We start from the raw sequence: 22,295 nt of genomic DNA on the forward strand, positions 1-22,295 counted from the left end.
GTTACCCAGTCTGTGATGTTTTGCTATAGCAGCACAAATGGACTAAGACTGGGTGAGGACAGCACGTTCTTCGGCAGTTCAGGAGACATGACAGTTGTTAAAACTATGATAAAAATGTATCTGACAAGCAACATAAAAGCAAGATAGAGTTTTTGAGAAAATTGTCAAGGAAGAAACTTTATTTTTAAATACTAGCTTCCCCAACCAATGGCAAAGTATCCCTCCTCTCCAAGTTGCTGCTAATGTTATAAACTTGAACTTCCTCTGCTGTTATATACATCACTTTGCTGGGCCTCACCCATCTCCTCCAACAGTACCTTCCAGCCTCTCCCTACCATTACTCCTTCCTACCTCCTTTTTTGACCCAACTAATGTCCATGCATATTTTCTAACAGCAGATCACATATTATCTTATTCTCAAATATTCCCTGCCTGCACAGGTTGGGTCATTTCAATAGCACTTGCCCATGATAATTCTATTGCATATTATATTGAGATCTTTCACATTTGTTCCATAAATATAGGGATCTGAGGCGAGGGACTGTGCTTTCTTCATCTTTGCAGCCCTAGTACTTAGAAGAGGGACTGGCATCAGTTAGACATTTAATAAGTTGTTATTGGTTCAGAGGACAGGCTACTCTATTTTTGCTCTTTGGTTATGAATCTGTACCAGAGACCAGGCTGGCTTCTAAGTGGAATAACAGGCAGGTGGCAAACAAACCTCACTAAGGCAGCCATTTACAAAAATATGAGATGATAGGTAAAATGAGTACTTAACACTGAGCAGCCTGGGCTGTTCCTCCAGCTTCAGGAACACTTACAGTGACTGGATTAATCCTCTCTGAGAATTTATTGTCTTGCTGGTGTTTTTCCTATTTTCATGTAGACTCAAGTAAAACAATGGTTCTATGTGTTTTTTCATGTGGGCAATATGTCTGGTGAAACATACCGCTAGCTTGAATACTGCAACAGAACCTGCAGTCAAATGGTATTTTAGCAAATGAGTTAGAAAATTTTGCCAGCATGGAAGTAGCCTTAGGAAAATTTTCTTTGACAGTGAACATTTTTGCATGAAATTTTTACTATTTCATTATTTCAAAATTTTGGTCAGTCAATTCCCAAGTTGAATGGACTAAAACAAGAAGGCACATAGATCATCCATGTATTCAATTGATCAATCAGTAATTCTTTGCTGAATTCTAATTCTGTGTTAGGCATTCTGCTGACTAATGGGTGTACAGTATGAGCAAAGCAAATGTGATCTCTGTTCACCTGAGCTTACAGTGTAGTGAGAAACATAAGATACACACACATTTTACTGTCCATGTTCTTATCCTGTTTTCCAGGTGGACGAAGTATCCTAGCTCCTCTTCAAGGATTACCCTAACTACATTGTAAACTCCAATCTTGCAAGGGCCCAGAGGACTTTAGGCTCCATCTTTTGGCTTGGTCTATAACATGCTCAGTATCTCACATAACAAAAAAGGTATTTTTTTCCAGAGGTCTTACTCGCTCAAGCCACTGTTTTGCCATGTTACTTTCATTCATTCATTGAGGCTCTTCATAGAGGAAGAAGAAGGAGGATGAGGAAGAGGCAGAGGAGGAGGTACAGGAGGGGGAGGAGGAGGAGAAGGATTTTCCAAATTCACTTTCCTATCATTCACTTACATCTCGATTCTCTCTAAGCTGGCTTCCACCCATACCATTTGATTGAAATTCCTATCATCTGAAGTGGACTTCTGTGGTTTGCACCATGCAATGGCTACTCCCTCTTCTCCTAGCATCACTGGTTTCCTTTGGGACCATCCTTTTCTCTACACTCAGTCCAGGGGCTTTACTTGGGTTGACTCTATCCTCAGCTCCAAGGGTGGGCATGTGACCTAAACACAAGCAACTCAGCACAGGCCACGATGATAGTGTCTGGGATCATCATGGATCCTCATTTCAGAGCTAATTTTGGGAGTGAGTTGGAGGTATCCTAAAAGATGAAGCTCCCTTTTTATTGTATAAACTTGGACTTGAATGAATGTAGGTTGAGATTGCTGCTGCCATCTTGTCACAGTGAGGGAGAAAGACTTTTAGAAACTACAGCTAAAACAGAAAGCAGAGCCAAGAGATGAAAAAAGAGAAACTGTGTCTGATTTTTTTCAATTGAGCTCCTAAATCTAACCATACCCAGTAATAGAACTAACCTTAAACTTTACGGTTGAGTCAATAAATTCCCTTTCACTTCAGCCAGTTACAGCTATATAGTTATTGTAATTTGCATCAAAAAGGACAATAATTTATACACCACCAAAAAATTCAGTGGTTAGCATTTGTCAGAACTAATCATTCCCTTCCTCAAATACGTACTCATATCCTTTCTTTAATCCACTCTAGTTCTTCTTTACGTGTAGTATCAACTTGTAGAATTTCAGTGTTAGAATGCATAAGGGGCAATGAAACTAATATGTGTTGAGGTCCTTGAGGAAGGCACATTTAATATGCATAAATGCCTGTTGAAAATGTAGACACACTTTTTGGAATTATGTTTGGAATACCACATTACTGATTTCAATGCTGAAAAGAGATGTCATATGAAGGGAAAATGGTTGTGAATTTGGACTGCACGTTATCATTTCCATTCTGAATATAAAGAATTAAGTATTAATGAGGCACTGAATGAACATTTTCACAGAGATAATGCCTCTGATTCTAGTTAGAAAAAAATGGAAAAAAAATGGGAGAACTGTGTTATTGCATTTTTCTATTAGCACACTTTCTGGAAAGCAATTAAATTGGCTTGCCACCTGAATTTTTAAAAAGCAAGGTTAGAAAGTACAATAAAAATCAACATAATTTCCAATGAACTGAAAGTCATTGGACCATAAGATATCTGAAATCATATCAAAAAGCAGAATTTATAGCCTCATGAGTTACAGAAAAGGAAATTGAATTGTGTTTTATTTTCAAAACACAACCACTGAAAAGGTGTTTCCATAGTAACAAGGTCAATACCAGTAGCCATTACAGACCTTCCTCTTTGCTGATAGTGGGTTTAAGGATCTTTTTCAAACACCACTTTAAAAGTCCTATGAAAAAACTATAGCTTTTCTGATCATTCATTTGAACCAAAAATGAAGAAAACCACACATGGAGTATTGAATTTCTCATGAGACATGAAACATGAGAATATTTTATGGATTATAAGCAAACCTATGTGACTAGCTACTATGCCAACCCCTGAACATGGGATTTGATTAACCTGATTGTAAAACAGGGCAAACAGAATGTGTTTGCAGTAATATTCAAACAGAAATAAAAGGAACACAGCATTAAAAAACATTTCTTTAACATCTAAATATTGAAATAGTTAAGTAAATAATCCCTGTTATTAGAAAAATTTCAAAGGCTCAGATAAAATATTATATTGCTCCTAGAGGAAGGTCAGACAGATATAGGCTACAATTTGTTTATAACAGAAATAAATAGCTCTTTGGCCATAAAATCATTTACCCTGTCAGGAAGGGGACCCCCCATTCCTCTTTCCACTGTATCAAGACATACTGCCTATGTGATAGTCATTCGTATAGCTTTATCTTCTCTACTAAACTGTGAGTCCCTTGAGAGCAGAAATATTTTATTTCTCTTGTATTCATAACAGTATCTCCCATGACATTTTGTGTATATAAAATATTGAAAACAAAAACAAAAACAGTAACTAAAATAACTGGTTTAAAATCTCTGGTTTAATTTTAGAAGTGATGTGTCAGTTAAAAATGTGTACTCATGATTTTAATCTCTTTAAACCACGAGGCTCTAGATCCTTGTTCACAGAATCACCAACTGCTAAATAATCAATTCAATTCTAGGCCAATTTCATCAGAATCTCTGCAGGTGGGGCCCTGGCATCAGTCATTTTTAAAGCTATTCAGGTGATTCCAATGTAAAGCCAAAGTTGAACATCGTTACCTCCTTCTTTAGCTACTTTTTCTTCTCAATATTGCTTCATAGTACTATATTTACCAAATGAGACCTTTTTAGATAACCTAATGATTTGTTCCCTAGAATCATTTTTTCATAACAAAAAGTTTCAATTAAAACAATTCAGTTTTACACAATTAACAATTTTAGCCAAGATTATTATTTACTGTATTCTGTTCAATATATTGATTAGCTTTTTGTTGCTGTGAATTCAGCTTTTGAAACCCAGAGATGAATACAGTACTAATGTAAAAAAACATTAAATAAATACCAGTAGAATTGAATATATGCTTTTGTGATTTTATATATACCTTTTCCAGGCCTGTGATGCCTTTTACTCCCTTGTATATCTGAAAGAATTCCAGTTCATCTTTCAAAACACCCAGATTATATTTTCCTTCCTCCCTGATCTGGGCAGAACATTAAGTACCCTCTTCTTTGGCAATGCCTCTGCCCTCTTTCATACTTTTGTTTTGTACTTATTACATTGTACTGTCATTTCTTTTTCTTCTTTTATGTTTTTAAAATAAGTCCTTTCTCCATATTGAATTGTGAACAACTTGCAGCAGATGCTGATTTTATGCCTGTCTCTGCTTTTTTCCTCTTAGGACACAGCAGAGTAGCAGGAAACAATAGGCACTCAGTAAGTATTTACTAAATGAAAGTATAAATGGCCATGTTGAAGTGTATCAGGTGTATTTCAAAACCACTAATGCTATGGACTGAACTGTGTCCCCTCCAAATTCATGTGTTGAAGCCCTAACTCTCAACATGATGATATTTGGAGATGGGGCCTTTGGGAGATAATTAAGGTTAGACGAGGTCATGAGGGCTTCACCCTCATGATAGAATTAGTGCCCTTAGAAGAAGAGACACCAGAGATCTTGTTGTCTCCCTCTGCCATCATGTGAGGTCACAGAAGGAAGGCTACCTTCTGCAAACCAGGAAGAGGGCTCTCACCAGAATCTGGCCATGCTGGCAACCTGATATATAACTTCCAGCCCCCAGAACTATGAGAAAATAATTATCTGCTGTTTAAGCCACTCGGTTTATGGTATTTTGTTATGGCAACCTGAGCTAACTAATACAACTATGAGTCAAGATATAGCTATTTAAAGAGCAAAATAATATAGACATTACAAATATTTCTTATTTAAATCCTCTAAAAAATAGCTGTTTGCTTTTTTAAAGAAAAGGCCATATCAAATGCACTTAGAGTAGATATTGCATACTATCTTCCAAATAAACTTGAGGCATAATTTTTGGTATTTTCCTGGTAAAGTAAAAAGCTTGTTGTAAGCATATACAGTTGAAAATGAAGTAATTTCACAGAGGAACAATTAATCAATAGGAAAGCATAAATTACCTTGAGGAATTCATTATCAATTAGAGTTATTCATCAGGTTTCCGTTTTGGTTTTTCTCACAGAGACCATTCACTAAAGACCCTGTATTCCTTGTACTGAGCTAGGCCTTATGTCTTAAATTAATTTTACTTTGTCTTGTTTAATAGAGAAAATGTTTAAGATGTAATGAAAACTCCCTAATGTATTATTTATATATTCAAAAAAGATTTATTGTGCATTGTGTAAATCCAATTTTGTGTTTAAAGTCAATGTAAGCTGGTTTCATTCCAGCATTTTCTCAGGACTATGAATATAACCTACATGGTGCTTATCTGGTGAATCTATTCTCATAAATGAAGCGTAAAAATATGTACTTTAGATTAGCAGTATATACACTTGAATTTCATGGATGAGTAACATTTTTAAAATTCGAGGAACTAATGCCAAGTTATTAATATTTTACATGGCCAAATAATAACATCAAAAACAAATAAATACCACTCTCAGCTATCACCATTAGTTCACAAATGACAGGGCATTTTAACACAAAATAATTAAAGAATATAATCTTAGAAGAGAATAAAGGGTGGTTTTCAAAGTGATATATTTAGTTTAATTGTGAAAAACATCCACTATGTTCTTTATTTTTCTCATTTCAGACTAAGCTGGTAAAACTTTGGTAAGAACAAATCCATCTCTGGGACAGATATCTCTACTTTGTTCCTTTTTCTCACTATACAAAATCCCTTTCTTATTTTAATTCTTAGAGCTGGTTAATAAAATAATAAGTAAACTTGATTTAATCCCATCAGCCTTGCAGGGTCCAACTGAAAAATGCATATTTACTTACCTGTAAATATTTTCTCTCATTTTGTCAAATACTAAAGATAAATGATGTTTTTGATACTACAATTACTTTACATTTCTGCATTTATAACATGTCATATAAATATTTATGTAAAGGCTATAAATTGAAGGCTAACAAATATAACAATAAAACTTACATGTTTGGGCCTAATGAAACTATCCTTGTAATTACAATTCCAAGAATCAGAGTTGTTAAAACTGTAGAAATAAGGGAGATCTGCAAAAGAAAATGTAAAGATATTGTAAATTTAGGATAGAGATTATTTTATTTAAAACATTACGTTGTTCTCTTTTTTCCTTAAGAAAACTTATGCATAGATTTTTCTATCCAGTTCTCTAGCAGTTTATTCTTATAGTTGGTGTTGATAATCTCAGGCATGTACCTTCTTATCAGATCAGTCTTAGTCCCCCTTCCTCCCCACCCAAATAGGCAAGCAAGTATCATACGTGACTGTTGTTCTAATCTTGCAACATGGCTTTAAACATTTTTAGTGGCTTGCTTCACAGAACACAAAACTAAAGATGTTAGTTTATGAAAGCGAAAGTGAAATTATATTTTTTTTCTTCAGGCCCTATTTTAGTGTAGATTTGTGCTTTTTTCTATCTATAATCGCTTCTACGACATTTGTCTTTATCATACTCTCTCTCTTCCAGCGAAACACACATACTTCCCTGTCCCCAGCACCTTTTGGGGGTGCCTCTGCTTTTTCCTCTCTGCTCTCTAGCCCTGTGGTTTTGTCCTTTGGTCTGTGTTTCTAGGTCTGTTTTGCTTCTTCCGCTCTGTTCTGTCACTATTTCAACTGGTTAAAATATAAACAGGTCTATATGGGTATGTGCTCTGTGCACTCATTACATTAGGTCTGTGTTTCTATTCTTATTTTTTTTAACGGATAAACACACTTTAGATTTTTTCTCTGATAAAAAATAACATAAAATTGCATTTATTTCATGTAATTCTCATTAATCTTATTTTCTAAGTTGTTAATTTTTAACCAGAAACAAGTCTGTATTGTGGGTCTGCTGATCTTCTGAGAAACAGAGATTAAGTAACATGCCCAAGGTCACACAGCTGGAAAGTGACAGAGAGGGGACTCAAATGCAAGCAGCCTGATTCTAGATCAGGGTTCCTGACTACTCTGCTTTGCACATTGGGAGATTTATTTAAATATTTCAATATGACACTTTTAAAGGACATTTCAGGACAAAATGTTCAGGTGCACTGATAATATGACAATATAAATAGCTTTCTTTTCATGAATGCCTGGCTTTCTGCTCTCAGAAGACAACATTTATGTCTGCATTGAACATTTAAAATAAAAAAAAATAATTCAATCATTCAGATAATTTACAAATTCACAAAATGGCCCTTTTGATTATTCTTATTTATTTTTGTACAGCTGTTAGGGATGAAAGGTGTAGTGGTCAGAATACTCTAGAATACTGTTTCCACCCTAAGCTTTACCTGGAAGAAGGGACTTTGTAACTGGATGCATAATAACAAACATCACAGTGAAAAGTATAATTCAGTCAATTTTTGGATTTTTCAATAGAATATAAAAATGTCATACGAATAATTCTTTAAAATTTTTTTCATCAGAATGCTTAGTATCATGTAGACCTAGCACCAATAATATTTTGGGTAAAATATAAACATCCCTTGAGAATAAGGGAATAAAATACAGCCAGAGAAAGGCTCATCTTTGCAAATGAGCTTATGTGATGAGTTAAATAGTTATTTGGTTGGCTTCATTAGAAAAAGTTCAGTATTTCTTTTTTAGCAATAAGAATCATAAATATTGGCCAAATTTTCAATAATTGACCAATTAACACATTGACATTTAAATTCACTGGGTGAAAAACAGGCACAATAGATATTATGATTTACAAATAAAAATATTAAGTCATTGAAATGATTCATTCTTACTTCTTAGTTTATTGTTTAAGTTGTTTAAACTACCTACACACAAAAAAGCGCTTTTCTAACAAATTAGACTTGCTTTAAGTATAGTTCTTTATATTTTCTAAATTTAAAGTGTGCTGTCTGACATCAGTTAGGGTATCTACCTTAAAAAGGAAACAAATATATCTTTAGCTCACACTCATCAACTATTTAAGCATTAATTCCATAAAACAAGCTAATGATTCAACCACAGTTTACTCTAGCATAATCGTAAGTAAACTAAATGAAACTAAAGAAGAATAATGTAACTTTGCCAAATTGACAGTGGGTAGACAAAATTAATGTAGGTGACAAGGTGCATTTCTACACTTATTAAAATGTAAAAATTACCTTTCCAAGCTTTGCTATATTTCGGTACAAGGATAAAGGCAGAGTAAAGGTAACCGTAGAAAGCACAATAATGAAGTGGCGACCAATAAACAAGTTTTCAGGTTCAACTAAAACACAATAAATATTATTGTTTATAGATATAAGTAACATAGTGACACAACTAAATAGCCAAGCATTTAATTATAAAAATGGCTTCAATAACACAAATAATACATAAATGACAATGAATTTGAGTTAATAAATTCCAAAGAACCAGGTAAAAATAGAAATACATTATAAAAATTTAAATACAAAATAATTTAAGGATGGACCTATACTTCAAATTAAGTTATAATATTTTATGTTCAAATTATTTTAATAGCCTCCTAATAAGTATCACTGCTTCTGCCTTCTTTTGTCTCCTTAGCATTTACTTATAACCCAGAAACTATAGAGATTTTTTTCAAAGGTAAAAAGATTATGCCATTTCCTGTCTAAAATCCTCTAAAGGCAAAACCCTTCATATAGAGTGTAAGCTACATGAGGACAAAGAATTTCTTGAGGTGGTTTACTATTATAACGAGTAAATGCAAACAGTAAATAATAGTGTGTGTATACACATTCAAATAGAAATAGAAGTTGTAAACATAAAATAAAATATATAAGGATTTATATATTTTAAAAGCTATGCTAACCAAAATAGTCACTTAAGGAGCTATATAAGCTTTCCAATAAAGACGCCATTGTTTAAATGTTTTTGCTTATATTGAATTTCTTTCAGAGACCATGTCATTATACTGTGGTAATTTCCTCAGTGGTACCAAATCACTGTGCATTAATTTCTGTGAAGTCTAAAGTCTATAGGGGTCAAGTCTTAAAAAAGTGAATGATTGTGGTAAAAAAAAAAAAAAGAGTTACTATTGTGAATAATGAGACTAATTTTCTTATATGGCTAACTAACTTACAAGGAAGTTCCAAGATAGGAATTCCAAAATGACATAAATTTTACTATATACGTATGTGTATGTGAATGTGTATAAATATCTATACACATTTAAAATTATATATGTGCCCCTCTGCTGGGAAGCAGGCAAGTCAGCACACCCAGTGTCCCAGGCAAGGAGCCAAGGGTTGCAGCCCCCTCTGTCTGGAAGCAGGCAAGACAGCACACCTGGGATCCTAGGCAAGGATATGAGGGCTGCAGCCCCCTTCACCTGGGAGCACACAAGACAGCATGCCCAGGGTCCTGGGCAAAGAGCTGATGGCAGTACCCCCTGCTCAAAAGCAGGGAAGAGAGCACTACAAAAACCCCACTACACACAGGTGACCCACTACGGCCACTACCACAGCCACGGCTGCCAAAAAAGCAGCTTGATGCCACAGCCGCAGCCACAGCCACTGTGCAGGTCAACTTTATTGACACGTGGAGAGTCACCAGCAGAGACTGGAAAAAGATGTTTCTCTCCTCAAAGCCCACTTCCAGAGTAATAGAAGAACTATTCTACCAGATGACCAGACATCACTGTAGAGATACTAGAAATACAAAAACCCAAGAAAATATGACACCACCAAAAGAATACAGTAATTCTCAAATACCAGACCCTATACAGCAAGAAACCCTTGAAATGACTGAAAAGGAATTCCAAGCAACAATCTTAAGGAAACTCACTGAGATATAAGAAAATACAGTTAGAAAACATAATGAAATGAGAAAAAAAATAATCCAGGATATGAAAGAGGAAATTTACAAAGAGATTAATACCTTAAAAAAGAATGTAGCAGAACTCACAGAACTCAAAGATTCACTCAATGAAATAAAAAACAACCAAGAGCTTAAGCAGCAGGCTAGAACAAGCAGAAGAAAGAATTTCTGATCTTGAAGATAGTCTTCTTGAAATAACCCAGGTGGACAAGAAAAAGGGAAAGGAGAATTTTTAAAAATGAAGAAAATCTAAGAGAGCTAGCAGACAACCTTAACCACACAAACATTCAAATCATGGGTGTTCCAGAAGGGGAGGAAAAAGGAAAAGGCATAAAGCACCTACTCAATGAAATAATAACAGAAAACTTCCCAGGTATAGGGAGAGATGCAGTGTCACCTCTCCCAGGGTGATGGAGATGAAAAGGATTACTCAAAGCCCATTTCTCCAGAGTGATGAGAGGCCCGAAGGGGTTAATCCCAGGAGGAATTCCCTCAAGAGAGAAGGATCCCAGGAGTAACCCCAAATCAGGTTTTCTCTCAGTTTTTATTGTCCAGGCAAGAAGATTACAGAAAAGAACACAGGTGGTTAATCAGTTATAGTGTAAGCAATTTACTATCTAAGGAGTCAAAAAACTAAGCTATGTGAAATACAAAAAGAAACAATGAGATAATCGTCATGGCAATGCTTAGTTCCCTAAGAAACTTAAAGAAACAGTTGAAGGCAAGATGTGGAATATCCCTCAACCACTAACCTTGAAGTTTTTAGCTCACACGTTCCCATCATTAGATTTAGCTGCACCAAGGACAAATGCCCTTACAGCAATCACTTTTGCTGTGTTACAATTTTCTTATCTATAACAGAGACTTTAGTCCTGAGAAAGTTTTCTGTTTTTTCCAAGCTTAGCATTTCTATGTGTAATTCTAAAAAGTTAGGCTATTCCTTAAACTACAGGGCTTTGGCCCTGCTTAAACTAAGGACTGTGGTCCCACTAAGCTAAAGGTCAAGGCCTTGTGAAATACATGTGCTTTATTAATGTTAGTAACCTCCACAATGCAGACTTTAAGATCCAGGAGGCTCAAAGATCCTCAAACAGATTCAATCCACAAAGATCCTCTCCAAAACAGATTACAATCATACTGGCAAAGCTCAAAGACAAAGAGAGAATCTTAAAAGAAGCAAGAGAAAAGAATCAAGTCACCTATATGGGAGCCCCAGTATGCAGACTAACAGCAGACTTCTCAACAGAAACTCTACAGGCCAGAAGAAAATGGCATGATATATTCAAAATACTAAAAGAAAATAACTGCCAGCCAAGAATACTATACCCAGCAATGCTATCCTTCAGAAATGATGGGAAAAAGGTGAATTCCCCGGATAGACAAAAGCTGTAGGAGTTCACCACCACATGACCAGACCTACAAGAAATCCTTAAGGGAGTCCTGCATCTGGAATCTGAAAAACAATAATCACTCCTAAGTATGCACAAGAGAGTACAAAACCCACTGGTACAACATAAATGCAAGTGAGGAAGAGAAAGAAACTAAATCTTACCACCACAAAAAGCCATAGTGACAATAAATAACACTCCTATTTTATTTCTGATTTTAGTAATTTCAGTCTTCTCCCTTTTTTCTTTGTCAGTTTAGACAAAGGTTTGCAAATTTTGTTGATCTTTTTAAAGAATCAACTTTTGGTTTTGTTGATTTTCTCTATTGTTTTTAAATTCCCTATTCCATATATTTCTTTTGTAATCTTTGTTATTTCATCCTTATATTTGCTTTTGATTTGGTTTTCTCTACTTTTTTCTATTTTCTTAAGGTAGAAGTCCACATTAAAAAAAATTGTTACAAACGTATCATACTAATGTAAGATATTAATAATAGGGGAAGATGGTGGGGGATGTATGAGAACTCTCTGTACTATCTTCTCAATTTTTCTGTACATCTAAAACTGTTCTAAAAAATAAACTCTATTTATAATTAAAGAATAAATAAAATTATGTATATTTAGCTTTTATATGTATATACATATATAAAATAATTTTATATATGTGGATACAGTAATAATTTTATATATGTATATACACATTCACACACACATACATACCAGTATGGAATAATTAATCAAGAGTAATAGTTTAACTCAGCCATAACTAAACAGTCACCATAAAGCTAAGAATTAAAAGGAAGCTCCAGTTCCAAAAACCCTGAACTCACTGCTTACATATTTCATTGAACATAATGAACCAAATTATTTATATAACTGTTTCTATTTACCCCATTCAAACCTTTTGCTTCATTGGGAAAATGTTAAGGCCTAGAAAAACACTGAGACAGAGTGCTATATTAGCATGTAGGAGCCTAATAACTGAGGATCTTCATTAGTGTAAAAGACATTTTTTTACTAATGATCTGATGATGAGATCTATTACCTATACTGATCTACCAAAAATGCACCCAAATATGCATTTTAAATGTTTAAACAATAGTAAAGAAGACTGAACATTGAAATATTTGAAAAACTTCAAAATCATCTGAACATACTATTTCTTACATCAACATTTCTTGTTACTTTGACTTTTATCAAGAATCAAGGCTTTGGTTATTGGAGAAAGCACAAGCAATTACCACTTGCCAGCCTAGGACGTTAGTGATATATTTCAGAAAAAAAAAAAGTAGAGCTTTGCAAAGGATTTTATCTACTTCTAAAAATACTCTGGCCTAATATTATGCCTTACAAGATATACAAAGCATACATTATAAACTGTTACACTGAAAAATGGTGAAGAAAGTACAAGAACGAATTTGTGACCTATGTTTGAAAAGTCATTTTTGATAGTTATAAAATTGATAACCAGGAAGAGGGTTTCAAGGGGACCTTTAGCCTTATGTATAATGTTTTATTTTTATGAGTATATATTCATATATTATTTGTATAATTAAAAATCAATAAAGATTAATCAAAATGTTTCTATCAGGAAAAATTAATTATGATTTATCTAAATGTATAGTAGATTCTATATTAGAGAATACAGAACTTCCATTAAAGCAAATAGGCTAGATCTTTATGTTTTGATATGAAAATATGCCCTTAATTTATTACTAAGAGAAAGAAGCACATTATAGAACAAGATGTGTGTGTTACATTACATGAATATCTGAAATTACATGTATTCTTAAAACTCTGAAAGTATATATTAAAAAGGAAGGAAGGAAGGAAGGAAAGAAAAAAGGATGAATTTAGAAGGACTGTCTCAACCTGGATGTCCCAAGAGGAAGTAGTTATTAGTACTTTCTATTTTCTCCATTTTGCTTGTCTGTGTTTTCTAATATTTTCCCAATAAATATGTATTACTTCTCAAATAAGAAAACAGAGATAAAAATTATTTTAATTAGTAATGCTAGTTTGAAAAACCTTGGAAAATAACAAAGGAAATAAAAATCCCATGAATCTTACAATTAAAAGAAAACCACAGTTTATATGTGAATATATTTCTTTATTATTTTTTCCTAACTTATGTATGCAGAAAATTTACATAATTTAAGTCATATTATATGATGGTATTATATTCTCCCCGTCTCTCCTTAGCATTCTATCTACTCACATGATCTCATTTTATGTAATCATGATTTGGAGGTTGAGGGCTAGGACAGAAGCCACGGACAGTTCAGGGAAATATTTATGTAACAGCACTGAGTAAGCCTACCATGTGCTAGGTACTGCCTATACTATCTATTTTGTTTCACACAGTTCTATGAAGCAGGTGATATTTTAATTCGCAATTTAGAGATGAGAAGACTGGAACTCAGAAAGGACAACTAAATTTCTCAAGGTCACATAGGTAGTAAGTAATGAGTTTGTGATTTGTTAGCCAAGTCTCCTTAATCTCAGGTTCTACTAAACCCTCCGAGAGGAATAGGTGCAATTTATAGCTCTAGGTTTTGTTTCATTTTGTTTCTCATGTCTCTAGAATGAGTGATTCAAACACTAAGAGGAAACGTGTTTTTATTCACCTATAATAACAACTATAGAGTTAGATCACAATGAAATGGGGATTTATGTGGCTTGGATAAGAAGCTTTGAGCAAAAAGAGTCAGGATCTGTGAATTATTCTAATAATCATGATATGGTGAAAAGCTGAATAGGGAGTGGGATTGTGCCACACATTGAAGAGTTCTGCTTGAGAATGTTCACAGTGGCTTTTTTGCAATCATCCCAAACTGGAAACAACACAAATATCTCTCAACTGGGAGACAGATAAACTGGAATCTGTAAAATGGAATGCTTCTCAACAATTTTTCTTTTTTTAAAAAGGAGCAAATGCAAAATACTGAAACATCCCAAGACACAGATGAATTTTAAATGCACCTTGCTAAGTGAAAGAAGCCAGACTGGAAGAGCTACATATTGCATGATGCCATTGACATGGCATTCTGAAAAAAGCAAAACTATGCAGAGAAAAATGAGATCAGTGGTTGCCAGGGACTAGAGACAAGGGAGGATTTGATTATAAGGAGAAATGGTGAAAATGTGGGGAAGTAATGGAATTGTTCTGCATTGTTACTGTGGTTGTGGATATATGACTATATGCACTTGTCGAAATTCACAGAATATGCATTAAAACTGTTAATTTTACTGTATTAAATTATACCTTGATACAAATAATGGGGAAAACAGCCTGCTTATTCAAAAAATGATGTAGTATAAATAGTACATGAAAAAAATGTTCCTATAGAGAGCTGGTGATAGAAAACAAAGAATTTAGAACATGAAGTATTCCAAGTATATGAAGAATAACATTTTTTCAAACAGCTAAAGAACTTAAATTATATATAAAAGTAGATCAACACTTTAGGATCCAAACAGATCATGGGAATTGCAAGATATCTCAATTAACGCAAATTCTTCACTCTTAAATATTTTATTCATAAATTATTATGAACCACATTAACTATAAATAATTATATAAAATTAATACATTTAAATCTTCAAAATTTTTATTTTGTCTTACCTCCTGGGATTCTTTGAAAAACTTTGCTCAAAGTATCTCCGGCTATTATGTTATAACTTATCATAGCTAAAAACATAATTAAAATAATACAGTCATCACCAAGTCATCACATATCTCACCCTGAATATTTTGAAAGTAACCAGTTATTACTTCCCAAATATTGGTATAATCTTACTACTTTCAAATATATATTATGATTACCAATATATACAACCTTTAAAATAACTAGACAACAGATTTATAATACAGTATCAATTTGTATTACAAAAAGATTTTCACTTTACAAATTGATTCATCCCAGAATACCTTTAAATAGTGAGTTTGGGTAGTCATTTAAAATGCAATTTATTTTGTTGTTAACATTCAGTTTCCAAACACCTTTTCAGGAACACATGTACTGCCTAAAGTGAGGAAGAATAACACAGAAAATTTTGAAGGCACCAAAAGGAACTAGTGGTTTGAACAGTAGCTTCTGTAGTATTGATTTAAAAAAGGAAGGTCAATTTGAACATTGGTAAATATTAATATTTTACTTATTTAAGAAGTGCTGGGTGACATTTTCACTATTAAGGTACAAACTTTAAATAGCATGTTGGCCTAGTACATGGCTTCCACAAATCCTTAGGTTTTCAAAAAAAAAAAAAAAGTACTAGGAGTTAGAAGAAATCTGTTATTTTTCTCATTCACTTTAATCTGAGATCTTTCTATTTTTTACCAGATAAGAAAAGCCCAAACATTAACCCAGTGAAAATCATCCTCATTTTACTTCAAAGAAATACTCCAAAAATAAACCAAAAGGACCAGAAAATAAGGAAGAAAATGGTTAAGGAAGTAAACATTTAATTTGGAAGATATTTCAACTGCTAATATTCTTTAATGACAATTTAATGACTATTAAAATTATTTTATTCAGAAACAAATTATGTTTACACAAATAATTGCAATATTCATCTTCACAATCATCTTACCTATAAAGGGATATAAAAACTGTAGAAGAGAGAGGAGGAGATACCCTGGAAAGCCAAAGGTTTTATTAACCAAAGACTGGTAGGTGTCTGTTCCAGAGAGGGCCCCTCCTTTTATCAATAAAACAAGGGAGAAGTCTGTTGCAAAAACAATTGAACAAATGTCAGATTAGTTTTAAGACAAAAGTTTTCCATGTTTTTACTTAACTACCATTGAGAAAAAGGGAAATTTTAAAGAAGAGTTTAGTTTAAGTAGCAGCTAAGAGAGAAAGAAGAAAGGAAAGACAGACAGACCACAGCAGTGTGTTGGACTTGCAGAGAGAGGGAGCATACTTAGGGGTGCAGAATGGGGTGGGGGAAGAGAGGAGGGGGAGGGAGGTCAGGGATTAATTGGGTGGGGGACACGAGGAATAATTGCAGTTTGTGGTAATGTGCATGTTGATAGTATTGATCTGGCCATCACATCTTGGGCACAAGTGGTGATGGTCAGCTTTGCACCCCATGAATATGCATAACCAATAAAATAAAATAAAATAATAAAATAAAATTTAAAAAGAAGAGTTTAATGCTATAATATTACCATGATATGGCTAACTTTCTTTTCTAAAATACTACTTTTTATGAAACTGTAATATTTCCAGTTATATATTTTTCAATCAAGATGCAAATATACTTAATACATCCATGCAACCAACTGGACAGAAGAGGGTACACAGACCAGAGTCAGAGTGCCAGTGTTCCATTTTACTTTCCTAACCTAACCTGTGTAACTACTGTTGTTAGGATGTAGCTCGATTTTCCAAACGACAGAATGTAGGGCATCAGATATTTCGTAGACATTCAACAGGTAAAGACTGAGAATGGAAAATGTAAAGACTAAGAATGGAAAAAACAGAGTGAGAATGGAAAAGCATTTAGGAAATAGGTTTAGGATAATCAAAGCATTGTTTTATAACAAAATAAAATTAGTAACTGTATTCTATAGTTGTTATGGTTAAGAGAGCACTCTAAGAATTTTTTTAAAATTTACATTTTAGGAATTTCAGTTTCAATTTTAAAACTGAGGTTGAAGATGCAAATACATAGAAATTACATAATTAAAAGTTAATCTCTTTTTTTCATTTAACTCAATTTTTTTTTTTTTTAAATTACAGAAAGACCCTTCAGTTATATTGGTTGTGCATTGTGCTGGTACACAGTCATGTACAAGGTATAATATTTGCTCTCTATTTTTTTCTCATGCTTTCATCACAATGATTCCTTTCTATCCTTTCAGTAATTTGATAGTGCATTAAAATGCAAATCATTGCAATGTGGTTTCCACCTGATTCCCTTCCACATCAGTGAAACTTATTTCGAAAGCTCATCACTGATCTCCAAATTAATAAATCCAGTTGATCTCCAAATTAATAAATCCTTATTTATTTATTTATTCATTTATTTATTAATAAATCCTAATTTGATCTCCAAATTAATAAATCCTAAACATTAATTTTATTTGTTCTTTAAGAGCATTTTCTTGCTGCTTACCATTCTCCTTTTTCTCAACCATCCTCCCTTGGCCTTTGTCATACTCCCATCTCTTGGTTTTCCCTCTACCTTTTTGGCCATGTGTATTCAATTTTTCACCAGTTTATTTTACTCTGTTCAAGTCCTGGATTCTTGTACTTTTTTTTTTCACTCTTCAAGATGTCTTACTGAGATCTCATTCATACCCGTGGTTTCAATTTTCATACAGATCTTAATAACCCTTAAATTTGTATTTTTAGGTCAATTCCCTTCCAAATTCCAGACTTCTACATCTAACTGCCTAATAAATGTTTTACCTTGGAAATCTCTTAGACATCTCAGTTTTAAAATGTCCAAATTTTAATTTGTGTATTTGTTCTGGAAATTTATTCTCCATCCATATTTTTCCAATCTATAAATATTGTCAACAGAAACTTGAGACCTACCCTAGATTTCTCATTATCCATTACTTTCTATATCCCTTTGGTCACCAAGTTCATGAACCATTTCATCATAAATATTGAACTGTATCCCCTAATTTCTAATTTCTAACCTGCTTTATTGCAGAATGCTGGCCTAAATTTATAATGATTTACCTAAATTACTGCAACAACCTTCTGATAGTTCTTTCATCCACCAATCTGGCTCCCCACCAAGATACTTTTGGCATCCTCTCCTTACCAACGCATTCTGGACATTCCCTCTCTACCAGGCGAATCTGGTCATAGCATAAACCTAATTTATTCTGCTTAAAATCCTCCAGGGATATCCACTAATTCCTTTGGATAAAAATAAACACCTTTTCATGAGGCAGAAAAAATTATTTCTTAGCAATGTGACCTCGAGTAAAAGACTTGACTTTCCTGAGTCTCATCTGTAAAGCAGGGGACTATGTCATTGAGGATCATGGTGTTTAAACGTCTATCACAATGCCTAGTGTGTTACAGAGGGCAAATGAATGAGAATTTCTGCTATTTTTACTTATTTTTGACAGGCTAGATGTGGTGGTGGAAAAAACATAGTATTTGGAGTCTGATAATAATGATAACAATCACAAAACAATAGCAAATGCTTTCAGAACACTTTTCTGTGTGCCAGATACGTGCTATGATTACCCCCACTTAATAGATGAGAAAAATGAGTCACAGCAGGTTAGTAAGTTGCTGATTTCCACAAAGCTAGTAATGAAAGAGTCAGGACACAGGTCCTGGTGGGCTGGCCCCAGAATCCACACACTTAATCAAAGTCCCAACTCTGTTGCCAGTAACTGCAGACCTTGGGTAAGTTATTTTAACCTATTAAAGTTTCATTTTCCTCCTCCATAAAAGTAAAACATAAATATCTACTTCATGGAGTCAGAAGGATTTAGTATTGCGGCTTCATTGTGCTCAGCACCTAGCCAGTCCTCAGGAAATGGTAATGATCATCATTATAGGAGAGCCTTCATATCTGCCTCTTCAAACTCTCTAACTTCCCCTCTCTCCACTTAGAAACATCAATCCTGCACTTTAGCCAGATTGACTCACTGGCACATTTCCATCTGCATTTCTACATTTCCATCTGCTTTAGTACACATTTTCTTTGCTAACTCACATTTTTTCATAAACACTCAGTGGAGATATTTCCTCTTCCCCACAGTATTCCTTTTCCTTTGAGGATGGGTAAAATGCCAGTGTCCCTATCATCATGTAAATATTTTTATTGTAGCATTTTTCATGAAATAGTGTAAATATGTGTTTTTTGCCAATCTAACACATCACATCATGAGCTTCATAAAGGCATGGATAATGTTCTTCATTGCTATATTGGCAGTGATATCGATGCCTGCCACACTGGTGATAAGTATGTATTTGCTGAATGAATCAATATCAATATAGCAGAATTGCTAAATCTTGACCTATCCAACTCTAATTTAATGTGATACATGACCTAATACATAGATTTTATAGTATTCTGCAAACACAAAGTTGTAGCAATTAATTCTTCTTCCTTTGCTTAAAACTAGGTAATGCTTCACAGAAGAATTGAAAAGTTCCTTGGAGGATAAACAGGATTTCAACAGGTTGAGAAGAAAAGGAATGTCAAACAGGAGGACTATCAAAGGGAAGGCAGTGTGAAAGCATGGGTAGGGAATGGAAAAGTCCAGAATGACTAGAAAAGAGGGTTTGCATGTGATATTGTTGGTGACAGGGTAGGATAGAGGATAGAATATTTTGAAATGAGACTAAAAATGAAGACTGTGGCCAAACTATGGAGGATTTGAATTTGAGCCAATAATTTTTTGGTTGTTGATTTCATTATAGAGTCTTGAAATGTTTTGAATGGGGAACTAACAGAAATGAGGACAAGGTTTCATTAACATAACTCTTGCAGCAATATGGAGGACTGATGACAAAAGAAGGAGGAAGACTTAACAGCAAATAATTATTGGCCAAAGAAGAGAACCATGAGGAGTTGTGTCATAGGGAGGAGGCAACCAGTTTCATAGATGCTGTAAAGGTTTGGTGAAGAACTGGATGTTTGTGATGAGAACACTGAGAGTTTTATAAAAGTTCAAAAGGTACTGTTTAAGGTTAACAATTTGTTAAGAATCTAACCAATAATAAATATAAATGCTTTCACCTGCTTGTAAAAACAGGCCATACATATATTCCTTTAAAAGTATTAGGTATCTCAAATATCAATCACTATAACATTTTGATCTCCCTTTAAATATATTATACACAACTTTTTAAATAATTCGTGAATGAATCAATGTTATTTAACAGGGCAATTTTCTTTTAAATCATTATGTATAGTTTGGACAATAGAAATTATTTCACTCTTATCAACCAAATATAAAAAATCTTAAAGCAAATTAAAATAAAATTATTTGTTATACATATTTATAATTTTCCTCAACATTTCACAAACATGAAAAAAAAGCCTTCCTGTTGAACTGAACATATCTCATTAAAGGTCTTTAAAAGGCAAAAGAAAAATTCTAGAGACAAAGCACTGTTTAATTATAGGGTCAATCTAAAGAAAAAATCAATATTATACCCTACTTATCAATGTTGCTATTAAAAGTCAAATTAAGAAACAAAATGAATCATAGACTATAAATTCTTCTGCCTTTGTGTGGTCATCCTTTATCAAAATTATTTAAAAATCTGGATCATGCACATAAATTTAAAAAGAGTTAGCAATTTCTATAGTAATCTTGCAAAGTACTGCTCACAGTCATTGTTAGAGGCTTATATAGAGTATTAGTTGAAAAAGTTATTCACATTAAGATTTATTTATGTATAATGATTTAGTTTTAATAAACTATTCACTCTTTTCAAGTCCTGAATTCTCAGGTGATATATAGTTTTTAATTTTTTCTATCTACTGGTTTACCATATGTGTAAATGTTTACAATGCACTTAAATAAATCATGGTAATTATGCCTGGGTGGAATTATTTGTCAGCGCTGACTGACTGGGAAACAGGAAATTTTAAAATGACAAGGGTAAATCCTTGAATGGGACTTTTTAGTGTGATGAACGCTCACTATATAGAACGCAATTTTTAAATACTGGCAACTCTTAATAAGCACAAAATTATGGGTCCCACACTATTAATGGGTCTTAAGCCACAAATTAAGACTGTGGAAGCTCAGAGCAGCCTAGGTCTTGGTGGTGGGTGCAGTGAGAAGGCGGACGGAAGTCCAGTGTCTGTGCAGCTTTGAATTTTCTGTCTGTTACATGCTTTACTGTCTCTTCCTCAGCCTGAGGAAGAAGAGAGAGTTGTGGCTCGTCAAGAGAGAGTTGTGGCTCGTCTTGGAAACCTGAGACTTCATGAGGCATGGCACTTTCGTCAGGGTGTCCAGGAGCAGAGCTGAGACAGAGATTCTTGGGCAAGAGATTTATGGATGGCATGCTTTCAGGGGAAGGGGGGTGAGAGGACAGGGCAGGGGAAAGAGCTCAGCAAGGCCTGTGGTGATGGAACTCTGCAACTCCAACTGGACCAAACACTGGTCGCTCCTGGAGGCAAGGACGCCGGCCTTTGGATTCCTACCAGTCAGTCACTGGCTGAAGGCTGTGGGGACATGGGGGCTGGGAGTGACATAATCTCATAGGAGGACGGCTCCCTTGAAGCCCAAGCCAACACTCCACAGAAGGGGCGGCCAGCTGAAATGTGCACTAGCTGGTAAAAGGGCATCTAGGTGCCACACATAGCAGCCACCACAGCAGCATCCCCTGTAGGGGGGTCTACTTATGGTCATGCCTGTTTCACAGTGATCCTAAAGAAGAAGAAAAATGTTGTTTGTCACAAGTTGAGCTGGTAGATGACAGGTCAGGGAAGAGGACAGCAAGAAGCGCAGATGATTATGAGTTGTACAGCTTGCATTTAGAGGAAGGAGTGACAAAACGCAGGAGCGAATAAACATGTTATGCTAAGGGGGGAGGCAGAAGAGAAGGAGCAATACAGAAACACCTTACTGCCGCATTTAAAGACAGTGGCTGGCAGGAAGCATGGACAGGTATGGGCGAGACGGGGAGGGTGGCGAGCCCTGCTGGTGCAGCAGCGGGGCTTTCAGTGCTCCCTGCACAAGCACAGCTGAAGAAGGTTGCTCATTCGCATGCACCTGCCCACAAAGCTCTGCCTTCTGCTCTTTCAGAGCACAGTCCTCCCT

At 34.5% G+C, this 22,295-nt stretch overlaps 1 protein-coding gene across 2 annotated transcripts in view; it reads right to left on the reverse strand.

Moving 5' to 3' along the window:
- SLC38A11 (solute carrier family 38 member 11) overlaps positions 1–22,295 on the reverse strand; it is a 52,234-nt gene that overhangs the window by 27,103 nt on the left and 2,836 nt on the right. The window contains exons 4-7 of one of the 2 annotated variants that reach the window (XM_063077025.1): positions 16,130–16,264; positions 15,162–15,227; positions 8,469–8,575; positions 6,316–6,395 (exon numbers count right to left, since the gene is read on the reverse strand). In XM_063077025.1, coding sequence (XP_062933095.1) covers positions 6,316–6,395; positions 8,469–8,575; positions 15,162–15,227; positions 16,130–16,264 — 388 coding nt within the window. The remainder of the gene's footprint in view (positions 1–6,315; positions 6,396–8,468; positions 8,576–15,161; positions 15,228–16,129; positions 16,265–22,295) is intronic. The other variant, XM_063077034.1, reaches the window with a different exon arrangement.

The sequence above is a fragment of the Cynocephalus volans genome, chromosome 1, assembly GCF_027409185.1.
Source record: "Cynocephalus volans isolate mCynVol1 chromosome 1, mCynVol1.pri, whole genome shotgun sequence".
NCBI lineage: Eukaryota > Metazoa > Chordata > Mammalia > Dermoptera > Cynocephalidae > Cynocephalus > Cynocephalus volans.